Below are 18,903 nucleotides of genomic sequence, written 5' to 3'. Positions count from 1 at the left end.
CTCCCACGTGCAAAGACTGTGCAGACACAAGAGTGGGTGGAATTGTCACAGGCAGGCCAATACTTCAAAGAGCTCAGTGAAACTGAAGAAGCGTGTGCACACAAAAGGCCAGTTTAGGTAACCATGTGTAAGCTTTAGTTTCATTTCCAAGTAGATATATGCGGAATGCAAGGCCAGCAAACGACTTACAAACACTGATCAAGAGTGGGGAGGGATCTAAAGGAATGCGAGCAGGTCTTGCCAGGAAAGAAGTTTGCTGTTTCTGAAATGTTTTGGTCTTAGCCACTGGCAGGATTGATCGATTGCAGTTAAAAAAGCGTTGTCTGTGCAGCCTGTGCAAACGTCTGCTTCTGTACTTCTGTATAACTGTTGCTCGAATTCACTTTTCCTTTCGAAGAGCAAGAAGAAAATCCATTCAACCACCCTAAGTATCCTAACGCCTTCCAAGTCCTGTAAAGGAGGGTCCTAACATTTCCCCTTATCCCCTGCCTGGGTTCAAACTTCAACTCCCAGGGTTCGTCCAGATCCCTCCCCTTGCCCTGTCATCTAATGCATATGCAAATACCACATAATTGGCAGCCAATAGTGTGGGTTCTGGTCACATGGTGCCGGTGGTAGGTGAGCGGACAGAAGTTGTGTGTCGGTGAACAGAGATAGCTCTCAGTCTGGGGCGAGCGCTTTAGTGAGCGTGGACGGATGCTTGGGCTGTAGTCTCTGCGGCAGCGGTGGCGGCACTAGTGGTGGCAGAAGAGAGGAAGGGGGAGGGCCCGAGGGCTACACACGCTCACACTTTCAAGTTCCCTTGGAGGGATAGGAGGTGGGGCTGCAGATAGAGGAGGCCAGGAGCAGTTCCATCCGTCCCGTCCCGTCTCCCCTTCTCCTCTGGCTCCCTGCACCCTGGCTCTCTGAGAGTTGAGGGTTCGGGTGGCAGTACGCGGCAGTGAGGGCAAGAGGGCCAGGAGAGCGGGGAGTGGAGCCAGGGGTGCGGGGGAAGATGCCCATCCTGCTATTCCTCATAGACACGTCCGCCTCTATGAACCAGCGCACTGACCTGGGCACCTCCTATTTGGACATTGCCAAAGGCGCTGTGGAGTTATTCTTGAAGGTAAAGGGAGGGGAGGAGAGAGATGGGGAGAGCTCCGGAGGGATGGGGATTTAGGTGTTTCTGTAACGTTTGTGTCGCCCCCTCCTCCCTTTTCCTTTCGCGGCCCCTCCGTCATCCCTCGTCCCGCAGCTGCGCGCCCGGGACCCCGCCAGCCGCGGAGACAGGTACATGTTGGTCACCTACGACGAACCGCCGTACTGCATCAAGGTAACGGGGCCATCAACGGGGTGGGGCGGGCGGGAAGTGCGAGCCAGTCGGTTGGGGCGGCTTCCTCTCCTGGCCCCCGCCAGAGCAGTCCTGCGTCGCCCCGCGGGGTGTGCGGGGCAGTGGGGGGCGCGCAGAGGGCGGGCAGAGCGGTGCAGTCGGCGGCTTCCGAGTCGCCGCGGCTCCCAGGGTCGGGGGAGGGGCAGCCCCGGGGAGAAACCGCAGGAGAGCAGGGCCCGTGGCGGCGGCGACCGCAGCAGCCTCGGAAGATGGCGGACATTTTGCTTTTGTATGAGCCAGAGAGGGAGACTGAGGGCGCTGCTGAGATGGAAAGGAGGGAGGGGTGGGGAAGAGGACCGAGACCCGCCCCTTCGGGGCGCACCCCGGGCGGCTGCGGCTGAGGCTGAGGGGCCGGACGAGCCTGCGACTCCGCCCCGGGTGCTCCGGGCCGGGCACGGGCTTCCCTGGAGCCCCAGCTCCTCCTTTGGCTCCTCCTTCCTCCCCCTCCCGCTCCCCGCTGCTTCTCCTTTCCCCCTCTTCCTCCGGCTCCCCTCCCCTTCCTGCTGAGAGCGTGGCAGCGCCAGTCACCGGCCTTCAAAGATTAGACTACTGCTTTTGCACTTCTGCAGTCTTCCATCCACCCTCGCCCAAAGGAAAATCTGTCCGCTGAGCAAACCTCCCAACCCCAGACGGGAGAAACTTTTTCTTTCTTCTCGGGCATTGGTCCGGCTAAGCCCGGCTCTCGGTTACCTTAGTTACTGTTAATGTTTTATTGGAGACAAACCCAAACCGCGACAGGGTGGGGCGGGGAAATGCCCAGGCGGAACCCACCAGGGGCAGCAGAGCTTTTTAGGGACCTGGCCTACCTATTTACATTATCAATTAGGTTTGTGTTAGCCACGTAGGGATTTGTCCAGGGAAGAGGAAGGAAGGAAGGGTAGGACTCTACTGGGCGCAGTTACAATAGTTAAATTGGATGATTTGATCCACAGGATTCTGACCTACAGGAGAAAAGTAGGGACAACTTCACCTCGGTGGGGTAGTTAATATTTGTTACTAGTGTCGAGGAGATAACCGCTTTGCCTGCAGTGACCCAATGAAATAGAGCTCAGACTATTAAATCAACCTGCCTAAGAGTCCTGCTTGCATATTGAAACTTAGAAAATGCGTTACCATAATCCTTGATGTCCTTTGCTAGACGCCCTCTTTTTCTCAGAATTATCTTAATAGTGCTGGGGAGGGGCCATCTGGATGTGTTGTGATTCGTTTCAGCCAAGTGAGGTATTTAACAGAATGGAGCCTACCAAACTGAATAGTTGGGCAGAGATGTTTCTTCAGAAATAAAACCAAAGGAGGAAAAAAGAATAAAGAAAACCAAAGGGAGGCTTTAATTTTGTAACTCCTAGTTTCGGTGAACAGTTTGATTAGTAGGTTCCCCTTAAAACTTCTGTTTTTGATACTTTGTTTTCGGTTTTTGATTATCTATTTAGAAAAATGGAGCATGTAGACATCTTTCAAAATGCCATAATCTTTTTTAAAATGTCAGTTTCCCAAAAGGGTGTGACCACTTATTTCTTCCACCTAGAAAAGCAGATGTTTGTACATCCTAAGTCTGAAGGTCTGTATCCTTTGAATACTGATACATATAAGAACTCACCATTTGTAGTGCAGCCATTTGAAGTCCTCCTTAATTGAAGTAGTAAACAGGATAAACTCCAAAGCAGTGTGCCTTTTTAAAAAAGGAACCACTTATTTAGCATTTTTCTGAATGTCGAGACTCATAATTTAAAAAGGGGTTTTGAACCAACATAAACTCATAGATACAGACAACAGAAAAAAACATTAAAAAATGGATTTTGATTTATAAGACTTTTGTGGCAATGTTTACAGAATCTTTGGAAAGGAAAAAGAAAGTCTCACCTTCCTCTTAACCATCCTTGCATCTTTTTATCTAGAGTTGTAATCACAGTGTACATATTACTTTGTATTCTGCTTTTTCCACCTATAGTGCTCCATGAATTATTCCAGGCTGCCACATAGTCCTCATACTTAAAATTTTTAGTGTCTGTGTAACTTATCCATGGTATTTTAGAGGCTCAAGATAGTTCTGGAGAAAGTTGGATTTTGTTTTTAGTGGAAATTTCATCTGTTAGCTCTTTTTATCCTGCCATCTTATACACTACATTTCCCCCCCCTAAAGTAAAAAAGCATTCTTCCAAGTTGAGTCTGATCTTTTTTCCTTATGTAGGTCAGGTATGGGAACATACTTTCTGTAATACTTTTAATTACTAATCATTGGTTATCTTCTTAGTTAGTCTTTATGATTTCCAAGGTTATTCAGGTTTTTCATTTTAATCTTACATGATAACTAATGTGCTATGAAATGATTAACGATCTTAATGATGTTCTTGTCATGTTGCCATCTATACCGGAATTACTAATGATTTGCCATAGTTTGGTAGCATTTTCTTTTTCTGAGTCTCTTTCAGCCACTCCCTCCTGCCCACCCCCAACCCTCTCCTCAGCATGTGGTAACTATTTGTTCTTTTGGTGTTAGGAACTAGCCATTCTGGTAGGTCTGAAATTTTAGAACAGCTGGCGAATTTTTCTTAAAGTTTAGTCTAGTCTTTCACTTGCTAATAGCTAGGAGCCATAAATGTCTGTTTTCTGTCACACTGATCATCAAATAGGTCTTTCTTTGATTGTAAGCAGGCATCTTAGTTCGTACTTAAAACTTCACTCTCCATTAGCAGCCTGAGGTCCTTTCAGCAAAGTGATGCTAGATAGGGTTTGATTTTTGTAGCTTATTTTTCTGCAGAATAATGGAAAGTGTATTCTTCAATTTCTCTGTGTTTGGAGGGCCATTGTTTATCTCTTCTCAAAATAACTGCTTGTTTCTCAGGTCTTCATTATATCCAACTCTAAACATTGCAAAAAATTTTTTTCTACCAGAAGATTCAATTCTATTGGTGTTACAACAGGCATAAGTTGTGCATTTGGTTGGGAGGTTTATTCCCTAATAGGCATGGAACTATTCCCAGTATATCCACTTACAAGCTCTGACAATAAATCTTGTTGTGAAAAGTTACTGTGACTGGAACTTTTCACTAATGTATACTGTTGTGTATGTGAATATAGTATTTCACCTAGGACTTAGTAACTTCTCACAGCACACCCCTTACACATGGCTATGTGCTCTTTTTAAATTAGTCATACCTGTTACTTGCAGTCAGCTCTGCACAGATGGAATTAAGTTTGATTTGGGGACCATATAAAAAGCATATGAAACACAAGCATTTTGTGCTACATCTGTTTCAAGTGTTCCTTTGCAGACAAGTTTTATACATAGAGTCACAAGTGTTAACACTACATTTATAGAGTGGTATCTTCAGTGTATACAGCTAGGATGAAACTCTAATATTTTAAAATTTCCAGTGTAGCCTTAAAAGACTAATACATGATTTTTAAAAGTGGGGTTTTTTTGCATATTCTTAATAGTTTTGTCTATGGTTCTGTTGTCTTGTATGTTTTGTTTTGCTATGAATCATGATCTCCTTTTATTCAGTGACTAGCAGAGGTACGCTTGTCACTACTACTAACTCTGAGCCAACTGAGTGCATCAAGAAGAAAGTGAGCCAGGAGACTGGAGTATATGATAAAAAGATTAAAAAAGAATAAAAAGATTCAAAATAGTTTGATGTTTTGAGCTACTTTCTTTAAATGAATTTTTTATTGAAGGAAATGCTTTTAAACCTAAAACCGAGTCACTTTTCTAGAAATAGCCAAACACAAGGTTTAAATAGTGGACAGAATGTTTCGTGTGTGTGTGTGTGTGTGTGTGTGTGTGTGTGTATGTATATATATGTGTGTGTGTATATATATATATATATATATAAAGAGTTGTTTCAAAGAAACATCCCGCGTCTGTAATTTGCAAACACAGAACATTTGAAAAAATGAAATTTTCCCTTGAGTATTGCTTTTTCACATCCTGTAGCTAGCTTTGCTTACTGGTTTCTGCATGCCTTTATTCACATGTATCAGTAAAAGGCAACATTTTGGCTTACAGATTTAGGAAGTAAACTTATGCTTGTTTTATGATCTGTGTTCCAACTATTTATTGGTATTTTAAGTAAGGCATAGCTTTTTCATATACCCGTGAGTATATTTTGTGGGCCTTATTTGGAAAAGGAGTGAATTTTAGGGGAGCTTTTTGTTGTGATTGGAGGCTACGGAAGTGCTTTTGGGTGAAACAGTAGCAACATGGCCTGTGAGAGCAACCTGAGACAATGGAAGGTGCGTTTAAAACTCAAAATGCCACGAAGGCAGTGCATTGATTTTTAAGGTGAATTGTTTCTCCCCTGATCTTGCTTCCTTTTCACCTTCCTCGTTGGCCATTTGAAGCATGTGATAATAGTTATTTTGCAGTAATAAAAGGGGAGAAAAACCATCAACACAATAAAAAGGCAACCTACAGAATGGCAAAAAGTACTTACAAATCATATATCTGATAATAGATTAATGTCTAAAGTATATAAAAACTCATACAACTCAATAGCAAAAAACAAAAAAAAAACAAAAACACCAAAAACAAAGAATCTGATCAGAAAATGGGCAGAGGATCTGAACAGACATTTTTCCAAAGAGGACATACAGATGCTCAGCAGGTACATGCAAAGGTGCACAACATCACTAAGCATCAGAGAGATGCAAATCAAAACCACAATAAGATATTACCTTGCACTTGTTAGAATGGATAGCATCAAAATGACAGATAAGTGTTGGCAAGGATGTGGAGAAAAGGGAACACTTGTGCACTGTTGGTGGAAATGTAAATTGGTTCAGCTACTATGGAAAAGAGTATGGAGGTTTCTCAAAAAAATAGAAATAAAACTACCTTATGACCCAGCAGTTCAACTTCTGGGTGTTTATCTGAATGAAATGAAAACACTAACTAGAAAGATGTATGTACCCTCCTGTTCATTGCAGCATTATTTACAATAGCCAAGATATGGAAACAATCTAAGTGTCCATTGATGGATGAATGGGTAAACAAAATAAGATATACATATACATATACATATATAGATATATGTATATATATATGTACATATATATATATATGAATATTATTCAGCCATAAAAGAGAAGGAAATGTTGCCATTTGCGACAACATGGATGGACCTTGAGGGCATTATGTTAAGTGAAATAAGTCAGACGAAGAAAGACATACCAAATGGTTTCACTTATATGTGGAATCGAAAAAGAAAAAGAAGCTCATAGAATATAGAATATAATGTACATTGTGGTGACTATAGTTAATAACACTGCATTGCATATTTGAAAGTGGCTAAGAGAGTAAATCTTAAAAGTTCTCATAAGAATAAAATTGCAAGTATGTATGGTGATGAATGTTAATTAGACTTATTGTGTCATTTTGCAATACATAGAAATATCAAATCCATATGTTTTACACCTGAAGCTAATAGAATAATATATGTCAATTATACCTAAACGAATAAGTAAATGCTTACAGAGTTTATCCAACCTATGAATTAAGTATAGTTTACTGGAAAGAATTTTAAGAGTGAGGTACTCTGACTGGTAGCTCTTGTCCTTTATACAAAAGTAGAACGTGGAGGAACTTTATTGAAAGCTTATACAGATTCTTCATCACTCATGTCTATACCACTCTATCTGTATTTCTTTTGTTTCATTTTGCAGTGAATCAAATATTCCTGTTTTTTTTTAAAAGAAAAAAAAAAAAAGAAAAGGGGATTGTTATTGGTAGAAGACTAAATCTCTGGGCAAGAGAGTAAAGGCTATCCAGACTAGGCACCTGCAAGAAGATGACTGGGAAGGGCTGACAAAAATTATGGGGTCCTGTCTGTCCTGTATCCTAAACCTCTTTTGTATCGATTCATTCTTATTTACTCCTCCCTTGTTTCAACCTTGATCATTCCTCACCTGGACCGTTGTTGTAGCAGCCAATCAATTCATCTCCCTACTTCTGATCTTGCTCTTCACTGATTCTTCCCCCGTATTGCCACTAGATTGATCATTCTTAATATACAATAAAGTAAAATAGAAAGTCAGTCCCCTACTAAAAATCCTTCAGTGGCTCTCCATTACATTTCAGAATAAAATCCAAACTTCTTAGCCTGTCCTCCAAGGCCTTCATGATCTTCTATCTTATCTTTCCAACAGTGTCTCTCCACTCTCTTCTCTTCTCGTGGATCTCAGGCTCCAGCCACAATGAAAAATTAGGCCATCTTCTCCAAATTCACTCTGCCTCTTGCTTCTGTGCCATTGCATATATTGTTCCCTCTGCCTGGGACACACTAGTTGTTGACCTGAAGTGCCTCTACACTTGGATCTACATTCTCAGAAGTCATCCTGTACCTCTGCCCCACCCCGACTCCAAACAGTGTAACAGCTCCCACTGTGGTCCCTTAACACTTTGTCCAGACCTTAACTATCTATAGCAGTTAGCATGTTACATGGTGATTATCAGTATTCATGTTGGCCTCCTTAACACGAGCTCTTTAAGGGCACATATTTGAACTTCTCTATATCTGTACCCCAAGTACCTAAGGGAGTGCCTAAATTTTAGTAGCTACTCAATAAATGGGGAAAAATATTTCAAGTACTATGTAAGTGTGAAAGCTACCCCGTCCCCCTCACCCCTCCCATTTCCACTACTGTTCTCCAGAGGCTGATCACCATTAACAATTTCATACTCGTATGTTCAATATTTATTACAGCTAGCGTGTTCATTGAGGTTCAGGTTTATAATATGGTGGAATTGTATTTTTACAAGACCAATGTATATGTGTCCCCTTTCTTTTGTTTATTGAAGTGTAACATATATGCAGTAAAATACATCAGTCTTAATGACTTGATGCATTTTTACATCTTTGTGCATTCATGTAACTGCTACCCCAGGCCAAGATACAGAACATTTCCATCAACCCAGAAAACGCCTCTTGCTTTCTCATGCAATCCCTTTTTCCCCTGCTTGGTAACTGTTGGTCTGATTTTATCACCAATGCAGCGATATCATCAAAATGGTCTTTCTGGAAGATAAGTCTGACAGTGGATAGCTACTACAGCAATTTAGGCATTCATTTACCATGGTCATTGAGTACCCTCCCTGGACCAGGCTTTATTATAGGGGACTAAGGTGACACCAATAAAGACCTGGCCCAAGGGAAAATAAGAATAATAAAATGGTCCTACTTATCAAGGGTCTTGAGAATAGTCATTGGAGATAGATGACTGGAGAATGTGGATTAAAGTGTGGGAGGTGTCAGGAGCAGTAGACTCTAACCAACACATTGGAGGTGGGGGGAGGATGGGCAGGACTAGTTGAGATTGGATCGCAAAAGGGCTTTGAAACCTACAAGCTAGAGTTTCTTCATCTCTCCCAGGGTAAAGAGCTATGAGGTGGATTTGAAGAGAAATAGGGCAAGGCTTGTTATCTGTGTGTTTGCTTGGTTATTAGTACATAGAAGCACATGTTTAGGTGGGCTCGGGGGAGGGAGGGAAAAATGAAAGGTCGGGGGGACCCAAAAGATGTAGTTGAAATTGCCTACTTTTGTATTAGTGCTGGCTATTTGAGAGCTTTTGGCCTTGAGTTTGGGATTGGGGTAGGAAGGACAGCAGAAGGGCAGGGCCATACGTAAGCACAGGGCAAATATTGTCCTTTTCAGTTTGTCTTTGCTTCAGAAAGATAATTAGAACTGCTCAGGAGACAGACGTCATTTCATAGTGGCCAAACATGGCAGCTCTTCTACATCTCAGGGAGAAATGTTTCCAGAGAAGGGCAGGATTGAAGGACCCTCTATATGGAGGGTGGAGGAACAGGTATGAAGAAGGGAACCCACTGGTTTAAGTTCTTAAATGAAAAACTTGGTAAACATGGCCTCCAGTTCCCTTTCACTGAGAGTTTAAATGAGAGATCCAGGCAGTCTTTTTGTGTACATATTGGAATCTTGGAACACACTCTGTCCTGCATACAATGTTCTAAATGGTGATTAGGTTCCCAGACCTTCCTCCCCAGGAAAGCCTTTTTAACCCCTAATGTCACTTAGCCATAGAACTATTGTGTTTGTTATTGTTTCTACAGGGAAATGGATTTGGGTTTCCAAGGTGATTTGTGAAAAACACATCCTTCCCCTCTTCTTCCTTAAACTGTGGTGGACTAGTGGTCCCAGTGAGGGGTGGGGACATTATAAGGGCTCCATCAAAGAAGATTAAGGGCTGAGGTGGCAGTGAGGGTAGGCATGGCTCTTCAAATATACCAGCCATTCATATTTTAGATAGGCTATATTTACACTGTTCGGTACAGCATCCACTAGCCAAGTGTGATTACTGAGCACTTGAAAGGCAGCTAGTCTGAGTCAAGATGTACTTTAAGTGTAAATTAAACACTTGATTTTGAAGACAGCACAAAAATATAAAATATCTCATTAACAATTTTATATTGATTACAGATTTTAAAAGTATTTCTAAGATATTGGGTTAAATACAATATATTATTATTATCGCCTGTTTCTCTTTTTTTAATGTGGTTACTTGAAACTATAAAATTACGCATGTGGCCTCCACTGTATTTCTATTTGACAGCAGTGTTGGTCTATATTCTTTCTTAAGATATTTATGGTGTTCATATACTAGAAATTGCTTCTGAAGGAGGATCCTTTCTCTTGAAGTTCTGCTTCAAATGAACACCACCATAATGGACTCATCTGTGCATGAAAGCTTATCGTACTGTTGATGGGTTGATAAGCCTTGGGCCCAGGGCAAAATATGAAAGCATCCCAGTCTTGTGTGTATTGAAAGCCAGTTTGGTTGCTTAGACTTATGGATGTAGTTGGTGATCCAACGGGTTGAGTTAGAAATTTTTTTCCTGGGGTAAGTTCAGTAGAAGATATTTGTGAACTCCTAGTATAACTACAGTAATTCAGAATTTTGTGTGTAATATGTGCTCACTAGTGGCACTAAATGGTCCATGCTTTTAGTATTACTAGAAATATGTAACATATCCCTTATTAAATTTACATAGCTACTTGGATCAAGAATTCCTAAGAACAGTATTCACCAAGAAAAGTAGGATAAAGGATAAATTCTCTAGCTTGGCATAATGTAAAACCTAAGAAATAAAGGGGAGTTTGTATCACTGCCCTTGTTGAGGGCTTTCTGGATGTCCCCTAGCAGAGCCCTTGTCTTATATCCTAAGAAGTCATCAGTGGCATTAAAAGAAAGGGAGACGTCCAGGTCCACATGATAGGCATGCTCCCATGAATATTACTTTCTCTAAGCTCAGTCCTCCTAATGCGGATTACGGAAGTGACTATGTTAGTTTTTGTTACTTTAATGGCTCCCATTTAAGGAATAACACCGATGTTCCATTCTGAGACTGGGTGAAAGCAGAGATGTGCTGATGAATAGCATGTATAGGAGGTGGAACCATTTTATAGCCCTAGTTTTGGATCCTCCTAAAACCTATCTTACAGTCAAAGGTGTTATCTGGCTTTTACAGATAATGATTCAACTTATATCTACTTGTAATCATGAACAATAGTATAATAGCTTTCTAATGATAGCAGCTGACATTTATGCACGAGGCAATGTGCCAATGAATATAAAGTGCTTAATTATTAATCTTCCCAACCAGCCTAAGTTGTAGGTACTATTATATTATTATCCCCATTTAACAGATAAGGAAAACTGAGTATAAGAGAGGTTAAGTAACACAGCTGAATAGTTAACCTAGGTCTGGTTCTATTCCAGTCTTAAGTAATGAGTCACTTCATTTTTCGTATCAATGATGGTAGAATATTCCTTTTACTAACTTCTCACTGGTATATTCTCATTATGACATATGTCCTGGAGCCATGTTTTTTAGACAGAATTGTCATGCTATTGTTTACAGTTGCTTTTGATATAACAGTGCTTGACATAATAGCAAGCACTCAATGAAAGAAAATTATGACTGCCAGTGTTACCATTTTTATTATTTGTTTATTTCTAGGTGAATATCGTAGTGCATTTGTTTGTGAAACACTTTGGCCTTTGATGTCCCACAGTTAGGCCCCTACTTAGAGACAGATGTGGAGTTGTTGGGGCACTAAGCTGATGAAGCTTGAGATAGTGTGTACGTGTTGGTGGCCAAAGCTGCGTAGGAAGAGTGGTAGGCTTGAAAAAGCAACAGTGTAGTTTGTGGCTATCTAGTGGCCTCCGGAAACTGATTTGCCATCCTCATTTTACCAATGTCCTGATAAATGTTTTTCTTATAGGGAAAAGAAAGACATCCAACGTACTCCACAGTAACCATTTCATTTCTCCTAATCTACAACTTGCGAGGGAGACAGAAGTGGTTTTGTAAAAGGCCTGAAATTACCACACCACCTTTGTGGAGCCTTATGTCTCAGCCTGTGCCTCACTTTATGGTGCAGTCTTTATGTCATCCAAATCTCCCACTCTCCTCAAGCCACACCCCTGCCATATAGCCAGATAGCTTTTTTTCTTTCCTGCTTAGGTTGGTAAGGGGTAGATTTCAGAGAAGGAATGGACATGCTCCCCAATCAGCCACTAGGGGCTTAACCAGAAAAAGTTATATATAAGACTTTTGCATTGATGTGCCAGGTGTTTGTAGAAAAAGAAGAGTTCTGTATCTGAAACCATATTCACCTGATTAGACTATTAATGGCAGTTGCTTTTTCATTAGTTACATCCTGTCCTATAGGTTGAGTAGTTTAGTAAACTTAGTATCAAGAGCCAAACTCTGGACTTGAACGCTATTGAACAAAAGACTTGAAACATTTATGTGTGTGCAAGTAAGGAACAGTACTAGTGAGAAAAGTAAATATGATTTATTAAGGTCTTAGGGTTTACTGTATCGTTACTTGGGCCAGTTTACTAATGTTTATTCTCGTTGCCCTTGACTATATTTGAAACTGTTAATACTCCTTCTTCCAGAAACTTAACACCTCCTCTGTTCTGTTTCTCCACTGATCTGTCTCTGATAAGTCTTCCCCTGTCTTCCCAATTCTTTCCCTTGGTGAATGCATCCTACCTCATTCATGGTTTCAAACAGTCCTCCTACACAGGTGCCTCTCCATCTTCGGTTTCTCATCCAGGCAACTCTAGCTGCTGGTAGAACATCTCCGCCCTGGCCATCTATCCCACCATCAACTCATAGCAGTTAGTATGTCAAGACCTCCTTATGACTCTAAAGCCTATCCCCTTTTCCCTATTCCCCATCTTTTAGTCACCCAGGATTGAAAGCGAGGCATTGTGTGGCATTGATCCTATCCTTGCATAGTCTTCTAAGGCATGCCATCCCTTTGAAATATCTCTTACATACGTTCCTTCAACTTAATTTCTGCTGCCATCACTTGAGTCCAGGTCCTGAGCTCTTATGCTTTGACCATTATAACAACCTTCTACGTGGTCTGCCGAGTGCCTCCCAAATTCCTACTCTCTACCCATACCAACTGCAAACTTTCTAAAAAAAAAACTGGTTTCATCATATCACTTCCCCTTCCTAAGCCTTCAAAGACTCCCCATGCCTATGGATGCCATTCTGAGCTCTCTAGGATCTGCTCCATGAGTCTATATAAACTTATTTCCCATTATTTTCCCATAGGAGCCCTGAGCTTCAGCCAGACCTGTCTTTTCCACCCGCTGAGTTGGTCTCCCCATTCTTGATGCCAGCCCGTAGAACATCAGTTAACCAAAGAAAGAAGAGATACAGAGCCAGGAGAGCTGGAGGCTCTGGGGGAGGAGAGCAAGTGAACTGAAAGCATTCCATTAAGGGTTCGACTTGAGTGGGAGGATGCCCCAGAAGGTGCTTTAAAGTGCTATGCTAATAATGAGAAGTTGCAGAAGGAAGAGGGAGGGAGCTGGAGTATGACCTTTAATGGTTGAATAGCCTGTACTAGATCAAGATGTTTTGATTTAGATTAGCCTGAAGTTGCCTGGAGGCACCGCTATTTAATCTGAAGCCCCAGTCCCTCTTCCATTTGTCTTTGCAGAAGGAAGCCCACAAAACTAGACAGTAGAAATAGGATTCTAGGTAGAATATCGAGGTTTTAATACAGCCATGGCATTGGAAAGCTGGGAGTCCCTCTTGTTTTATTTCTTGTAAGAGAATGCTGAAGAGATGCGGAGCATAGCTCTCCATTTTTCTTAAAAGCTTATGTATGTGTATGGACATTGTAAATTCCATGCTGATGTCTCTGAGCTGTATGTTGGAAGTCTGCTTAAGACTGGGTACTTCTATAAAAATCAGATTTTACAAAGTGGTTGTAGTCCAGCCTGTCTGTAGATCACACCATCCACTGTCATGTAAATCTGGGTTTTGTCACTTTTGTGGCTCTGTAAAGAGTGCTAGGCTAGAAGGCTGGAGACCAGGGTTCTTAGCCACAGTCTGCTACTGATCAGATAGATAGATACGTGACCCCAGGCAAGTCACTTAACACTTTTAAGATGTCAGTTTTCTCATCTGTAAAACGAAGCCATTAGACTAGATTATTAATACTGTTCCTTCTGAAAAACGTACGAGAATTATATAACTGAAAGGCAGGAAGTGGAATAATTGAGGCGTGGAACTCGGGGTGGTTTCCAAATTGCTTTAAATTTTAGAAAATAGTTCCTGTACACGCTTAATGTGCTATATCACACTTACTAGTTAGTTAGATCGGTAAATGTCACTTCATCTCATTGGTATCATTTATTTTTGGTTCAGGACAGAGTCCTAGCAATGGTTACCTCTGAAGAGTGGAACTGGGAGGTTGGTGAAGAGATAGACTAACCTTGTATGTTGAGATTTTTAACAATGAATGTGTGTTACTTGTATGATGTAAAAAACAGTTCGTAAAATTTTTTTGACAGGATTATTTTTAAAACTTAGTCAAGAGGAAAGAGATGCTGTATAATCTTTACAAAGTAGTGAATGGCTCTTCTGCTATTTCCTCTGTTCAACTCTTCCTGCAATGTTTGGGTGGCTTAGTCTGACTCCTATCCTTGTGTATTTTTCCAAGGCCACCTTTTAAAATTTTTATTTTGTGTATGTATTCATTAAAATGTCTTCTATCAGAACAAAAAATCTAAATAATCAAACATGTGATCTGCATAATAACATTCATTTTTCTGAGAATAGGTATTGGTCAACAGCTACTGTTGAAATGGTCTGAGAGTGAGAGAGGAAACTGAACATTTTTATCTGAGGGAGTTTGTCAAATTCTTTGAAGATATTTTTTCCTTCAGTAACAGTGCAATTGATTACTGGACAAAGGAGAACAGTTTCTAAAATTCAATTTCTACATGTTAGGATCCTCTAGTGAAGATCAAATTTCTTTTGATCCTGTCGTGTTTTCAAGTGAAGTCTGACAGATGTGCTACTTCATAATTTTTCCTAATTCCCTGGGGTAAGAATTGAAAACTCAAAAATGCATTTTGCAGATATTTTAGACTAATTCTTACGATTGTTGAGCCACTAAAAAAATCATACTAGGTAAAGAGACTGGTAACACAAAATGGTGACCTTTGTCTCAATAGAATTAAACGATAAATAATTTCTTTGCCCAGTTTATTTTATTGTTATTTTTTAGTTTATTTTTCAATTACAGTTGACAGAAAATATTATATTAGTTTCAGGTTGCCTAGTTTATTTTAAAATATGTGGTCATGAGAGTCTTTAACCATCTACTGAAGAAACAATTCAGCAGTCCACAGACTATCAAGTAAGTTTCTGCAATATATTAGGGGGTCAATTTCTTACGAACTTTTTTTAAAAACAGAAGACTCAAGTAAGCTAGAATTCTTTTATGTGGTCTTACTGGTAGTATTTCCTGAAGTGTATTCATGAAAATTGGTGGACTGAACCCCAGAATGATAGCATTCAGAGTTCTCAGGGAGAGAACTAATGTCATCAAATAAAATGGAGTTTGAACATTTCAGCAAGTTCAGGACACTAAGAAGTGCCCCTAGGAAAGAAACTTTGAGAAAAAGGAATCCAAGAGAACTGGATATTCCTTTTTTTAATTTTAATTTTAATTTTCTTCAATTACAGTTGACATGCAATATTATATTAGTTTCAGGTATACCGCATAGTGGTTAGACATTTATAAAGCTTACGAAGTGATTCCCCCACTAGTACCCACCTGGCACCATACTTTGTTATTACAATATTAATTGACTATATTCCCTATGCTGTATTGTACAATCCCCGTGACTATTTTGTAGCTGCTAATTTATACTTCTTAATCCCTTCACTTTTTTCACCCAGCCTTCCAACCCCGCTCCCATTTGGCAACCATCAGTTTGTTCTCTGTATCTATGAATCTGTTTCTGTTTTGTTTGTTCATTTATTGTGCTCTTTAGAGTCCACATATAAGTGAGATCATATGTTATTAGTCTTTCTCTGTCTGACTTATTTCATTTAGCGTAATATTCTCTAGGTCCATCCATGTTGTTGCAAATGGTAACATTTCAATCTTTTTAATGGCCGGGCAATATTCCATTGCATACATGTATCACTTCTTCTTTATCCAGTCATCTATTGATGGACACTTAAGTTGCTTCCATATCCTGGCCACTATAAACAACAACACTGCAATGAACATGGGAGTGCAAATATTTTTTTGAATTAGTGTTTTGGATTTCTTCAGAGAAATACCCAGAAATGGAATTGCTGGGTCGTAAGATAGTTCTATTTTTAATTTTTTTGAGGAAACTAAACCATTTTCCATAGTGGCTGCACCAATTAGCAATCCCACCAGTAATACACAAGCGTTCCATTTTCTCCACATCCTCACCAACTCTTGCTGTTTGTTGATTTATCGATGATAGTCATTCTGACAAGTGTGAGGTGATATCTCTTTGTGGTTTTTATTTGTATTTCTCTGATGCTTAGCAATGCTGAGCATCTTTTCATATGTCTATTGGCTGTGTGTATGTCCTTTTCGGAGAAATGTCTATTCAGATCCTCTGCCCATTTTTTAATTGAATTGTTTGGAGTTTTTTGGTGTTGAGTTGTATGAGGTCTTTATAAATTTTGGATATTAACCCCTTATCAGATGTATCACTGGCTAATATTTTCTCCCATTCAGTAAACTGTCTTTTCACTTTGTTGGTGATTTCCTTTTCAGTGAAAAAACTTTTTTTTTGAGGTAGTCCCATATGTTTATTTTTTCATTTGTTTTCCTTGCCCTTTTTTTCAATATTCTTAAAACAAGTAATTTTATAAGAAAAATGATATTAGTATGCAGAAAACACAGAATAATAAAATGCCTCCTTTGAACCTAGAAGTGTATCAGTCCCCTGAGTCAAGTGAGAAAACCACAAAAAAGTGAAATCAGGTCAAATTATTAAAGTACTAAGGGAAACAAAATTGCATCAAATAGGATCAGAAAATGTAATGCAAGAAGAGAGTTTTAAAAGGAGATACAAGACAATTCCATTCTTTTAATGATACAGCATTTCCTAATGTGCACTTCACAATTTTAACATCCTCCTTTATAGGTGTGTTAGCTATAAACAATTTATTAAGACATTTAACACAATAAAAAGGCATTTAACATTTTAAGGTGATTCAGCTGTCACAGCGTTCTGTTTACCTAAGGGGCAAGTGAACCTTTTCTTACAGCTATCAGAATTGGGGTCCATTTTAGTTGTGAGAAGAAAATCCTTGAAGTTGAAAAGTTTTAACTTGCGCAAATATTCCATATAAGGCTAAGGGGAAAGTCATTTGTCTCCTCCGCAGATTGAGTTGATTGAAAAAGCAGGGCTTCTTATTTTTCATGTCCTTCTTTCTCATTGGTCGGTTTACCAACAAAAGAGCACTTTGTGATGACAAAGATGATAGAATGTTAAATTGGATAAGAAAGTAAGTTGGTTGAAAAATGCTGTTGAAATTGATTTATTCAAATTGTCTGTGTTGTTGCAGAACAAGTTTTCCCCAAACTTGTAGAGAGCAGATGGAAAAAGAAAAATAGTTTATCTTCCAACAAGAGAAATGATGTTCCTACTAAATATAGACTCTTTGGCTTTAACTTGAGACATCTGGGAAAATATTCAAACCCATTAAGCATCTAGATTGTAACCACCTAGAAGAGCCCAAGGTCCAGGATAACCCTCTCTATATGGGATAACAAAGGGCAAATATTACCAGGATGATTTCATTTCCTTTAATGAAATATAAAAAGTTTTGTCAAGGAGAGGGAAGCAAACATGTCTCTCTGCATTCCAGCAAGGCTTTTTATTCATTGTCAAGGGCTTGGTAGCAAGCGAGGAAGGCTTGGACTGAACTGAACTACTGTTCAGCGAAGTGTTCAGATAGGCTTTTGGGTGTGTGTGCCCCAAGTGGGTCAGTGCAGTGGCTCAGCACCAAGTCAGAGGGACGTAGTAAGTGGTGCCTTTCAGTGAGAGAGCCTTTCAGTGTAGTGGTGCCTTTCAGTGTAGATTGTGACAATCTACAATATAGAAGGATTATTTTTGCTCTTTGGAAAGATTCACTGCCATTCCCTTTCAATAGCTATCACCCTAGAGCATTTTAATTAGCCGATTATTTTTTGATGTACAAATATTCAGTTTATGTAGTTTTTAAGGGGCACTTCCCTTGTGAAAAGCTAGATGCAGCTGCCCTAAATATGTTTCTCAGTTACCTCGGGTGGGGAAATGAATAGCATGTTCATTACATGTGCACATTATACGAAGTCTAACCAGATCATTTATGTTTTGGAAAAGGGTTACAAGTGATCTTTAGAGATAGAGCAAGGGTTTTAAGAAAGGGCTCTAACACCACTCCCACATCCCCTTCAAGGACAGTTGATCTGCTTTTGTCTCTTTTACTTGCTTATACTTCCTGGCAAGATTTCAATGGAGGAAAGGGTTCTTCTATTTGAAATAAATAAATAAATATAAATAAATAAATAAATAAATAAATAAATAAATAAATAGATAAATAAATAAATAGCAATGAATCAGAGAAATGGTCTGGCCAAAATAGGATGAAGTTCAGGAAGGACAAGTATTGGGATGCTGAGGTTTGTGGGAGCCACTAAATAACACCCCTACCTTTCCCTCTTCCATTGAAACCAATGGAGAAATAAGACACGGGAGGCAGCCTGAGTTCTAAATAACAGCTTCATTCCTGTTAAAAGCTAGACTGGGGCCGGCCCCGTGGCTCAGGCGGTTGGAGCTCCATGCTCCTAACTCCGAAGGCTGAGCCAGTGGGCTCTCAACCACAAGGTTGCCAGTTCAATTCCCGCAAGAGATGGTGGGCAGCGCCCCCTGCAACTAAAATTGAACATGGCATCTTGAGCTGAGCTGCCTCCCAGATGGCTCAGTTGGTTCGAGCGCATCCTCTCAACCACAGGGTTGCAGGTTCGACTCCCACAAGGGATGGTGGGCTGTGCCCCCTGCAACTAGCAACGGGACCTGGAGCTGAGCTGCGCCCTCCACAACTAAGACTGAAAGGACAACAACTTGACTTGGAAAAAAGTCCTGGAAGTACACACTGTTCCCCAATAAAGTCCTGTTCCCCTTCCCCAATTAAAAAAAAAAAAAGCTAGACTGGAGGATAT

The 18,903-nt window shown here is 40.2% G+C and overlaps 1 protein-coding gene across 7 annotated transcripts in view; it reads left to right on the top strand.

The window, feature by feature from the left end:
• The first annotated feature begins 459 nt into the window (after positions 1-459).
• LOC117027159 (integrator complex subunit 6-like) overlaps positions 460-18,903 on the top strand; it is a 57,321-nt gene continuing 38,877 nt past the window's right edge. For 2 of the 7 annotated variants that reach the window (XR_004423874.1, XM_033114615.1), the window contains exons 1-2: positions 460-1,105; positions 1,235-1,312. Coding sequence is in view for 6 of the 7 variants with exons in the window: in XM_033114615.1 (XP_032970506.1) it covers positions 995-1,105; positions 1,235-1,312 (189 nt within the window). In the remaining variant the exon portion in view is untranslated. The remainder of the gene's footprint in view (positions 1,106-1,234; positions 1,313-18,903) is intronic. The other 5 variants (XM_033114584.1, XM_033114594.1, XM_033114575.1 and 2 more) reach the window with 4 other exon arrangements.

Source organism: Rhinolophus ferrumequinum, chromosome X, assembly GCF_004115265.2.
Source record: "Rhinolophus ferrumequinum isolate MPI-CBG mRhiFer1 chromosome X, mRhiFer1_v1.p, whole genome shotgun sequence".
NCBI lineage: Eukaryota > Metazoa > Chordata > Mammalia > Chiroptera > Rhinolophidae > Rhinolophus > Rhinolophus ferrumequinum.
Note: the sequence above shows the minus strand (reverse complement) of the source record. Positions and strands in the feature narration are given on the sequence as shown.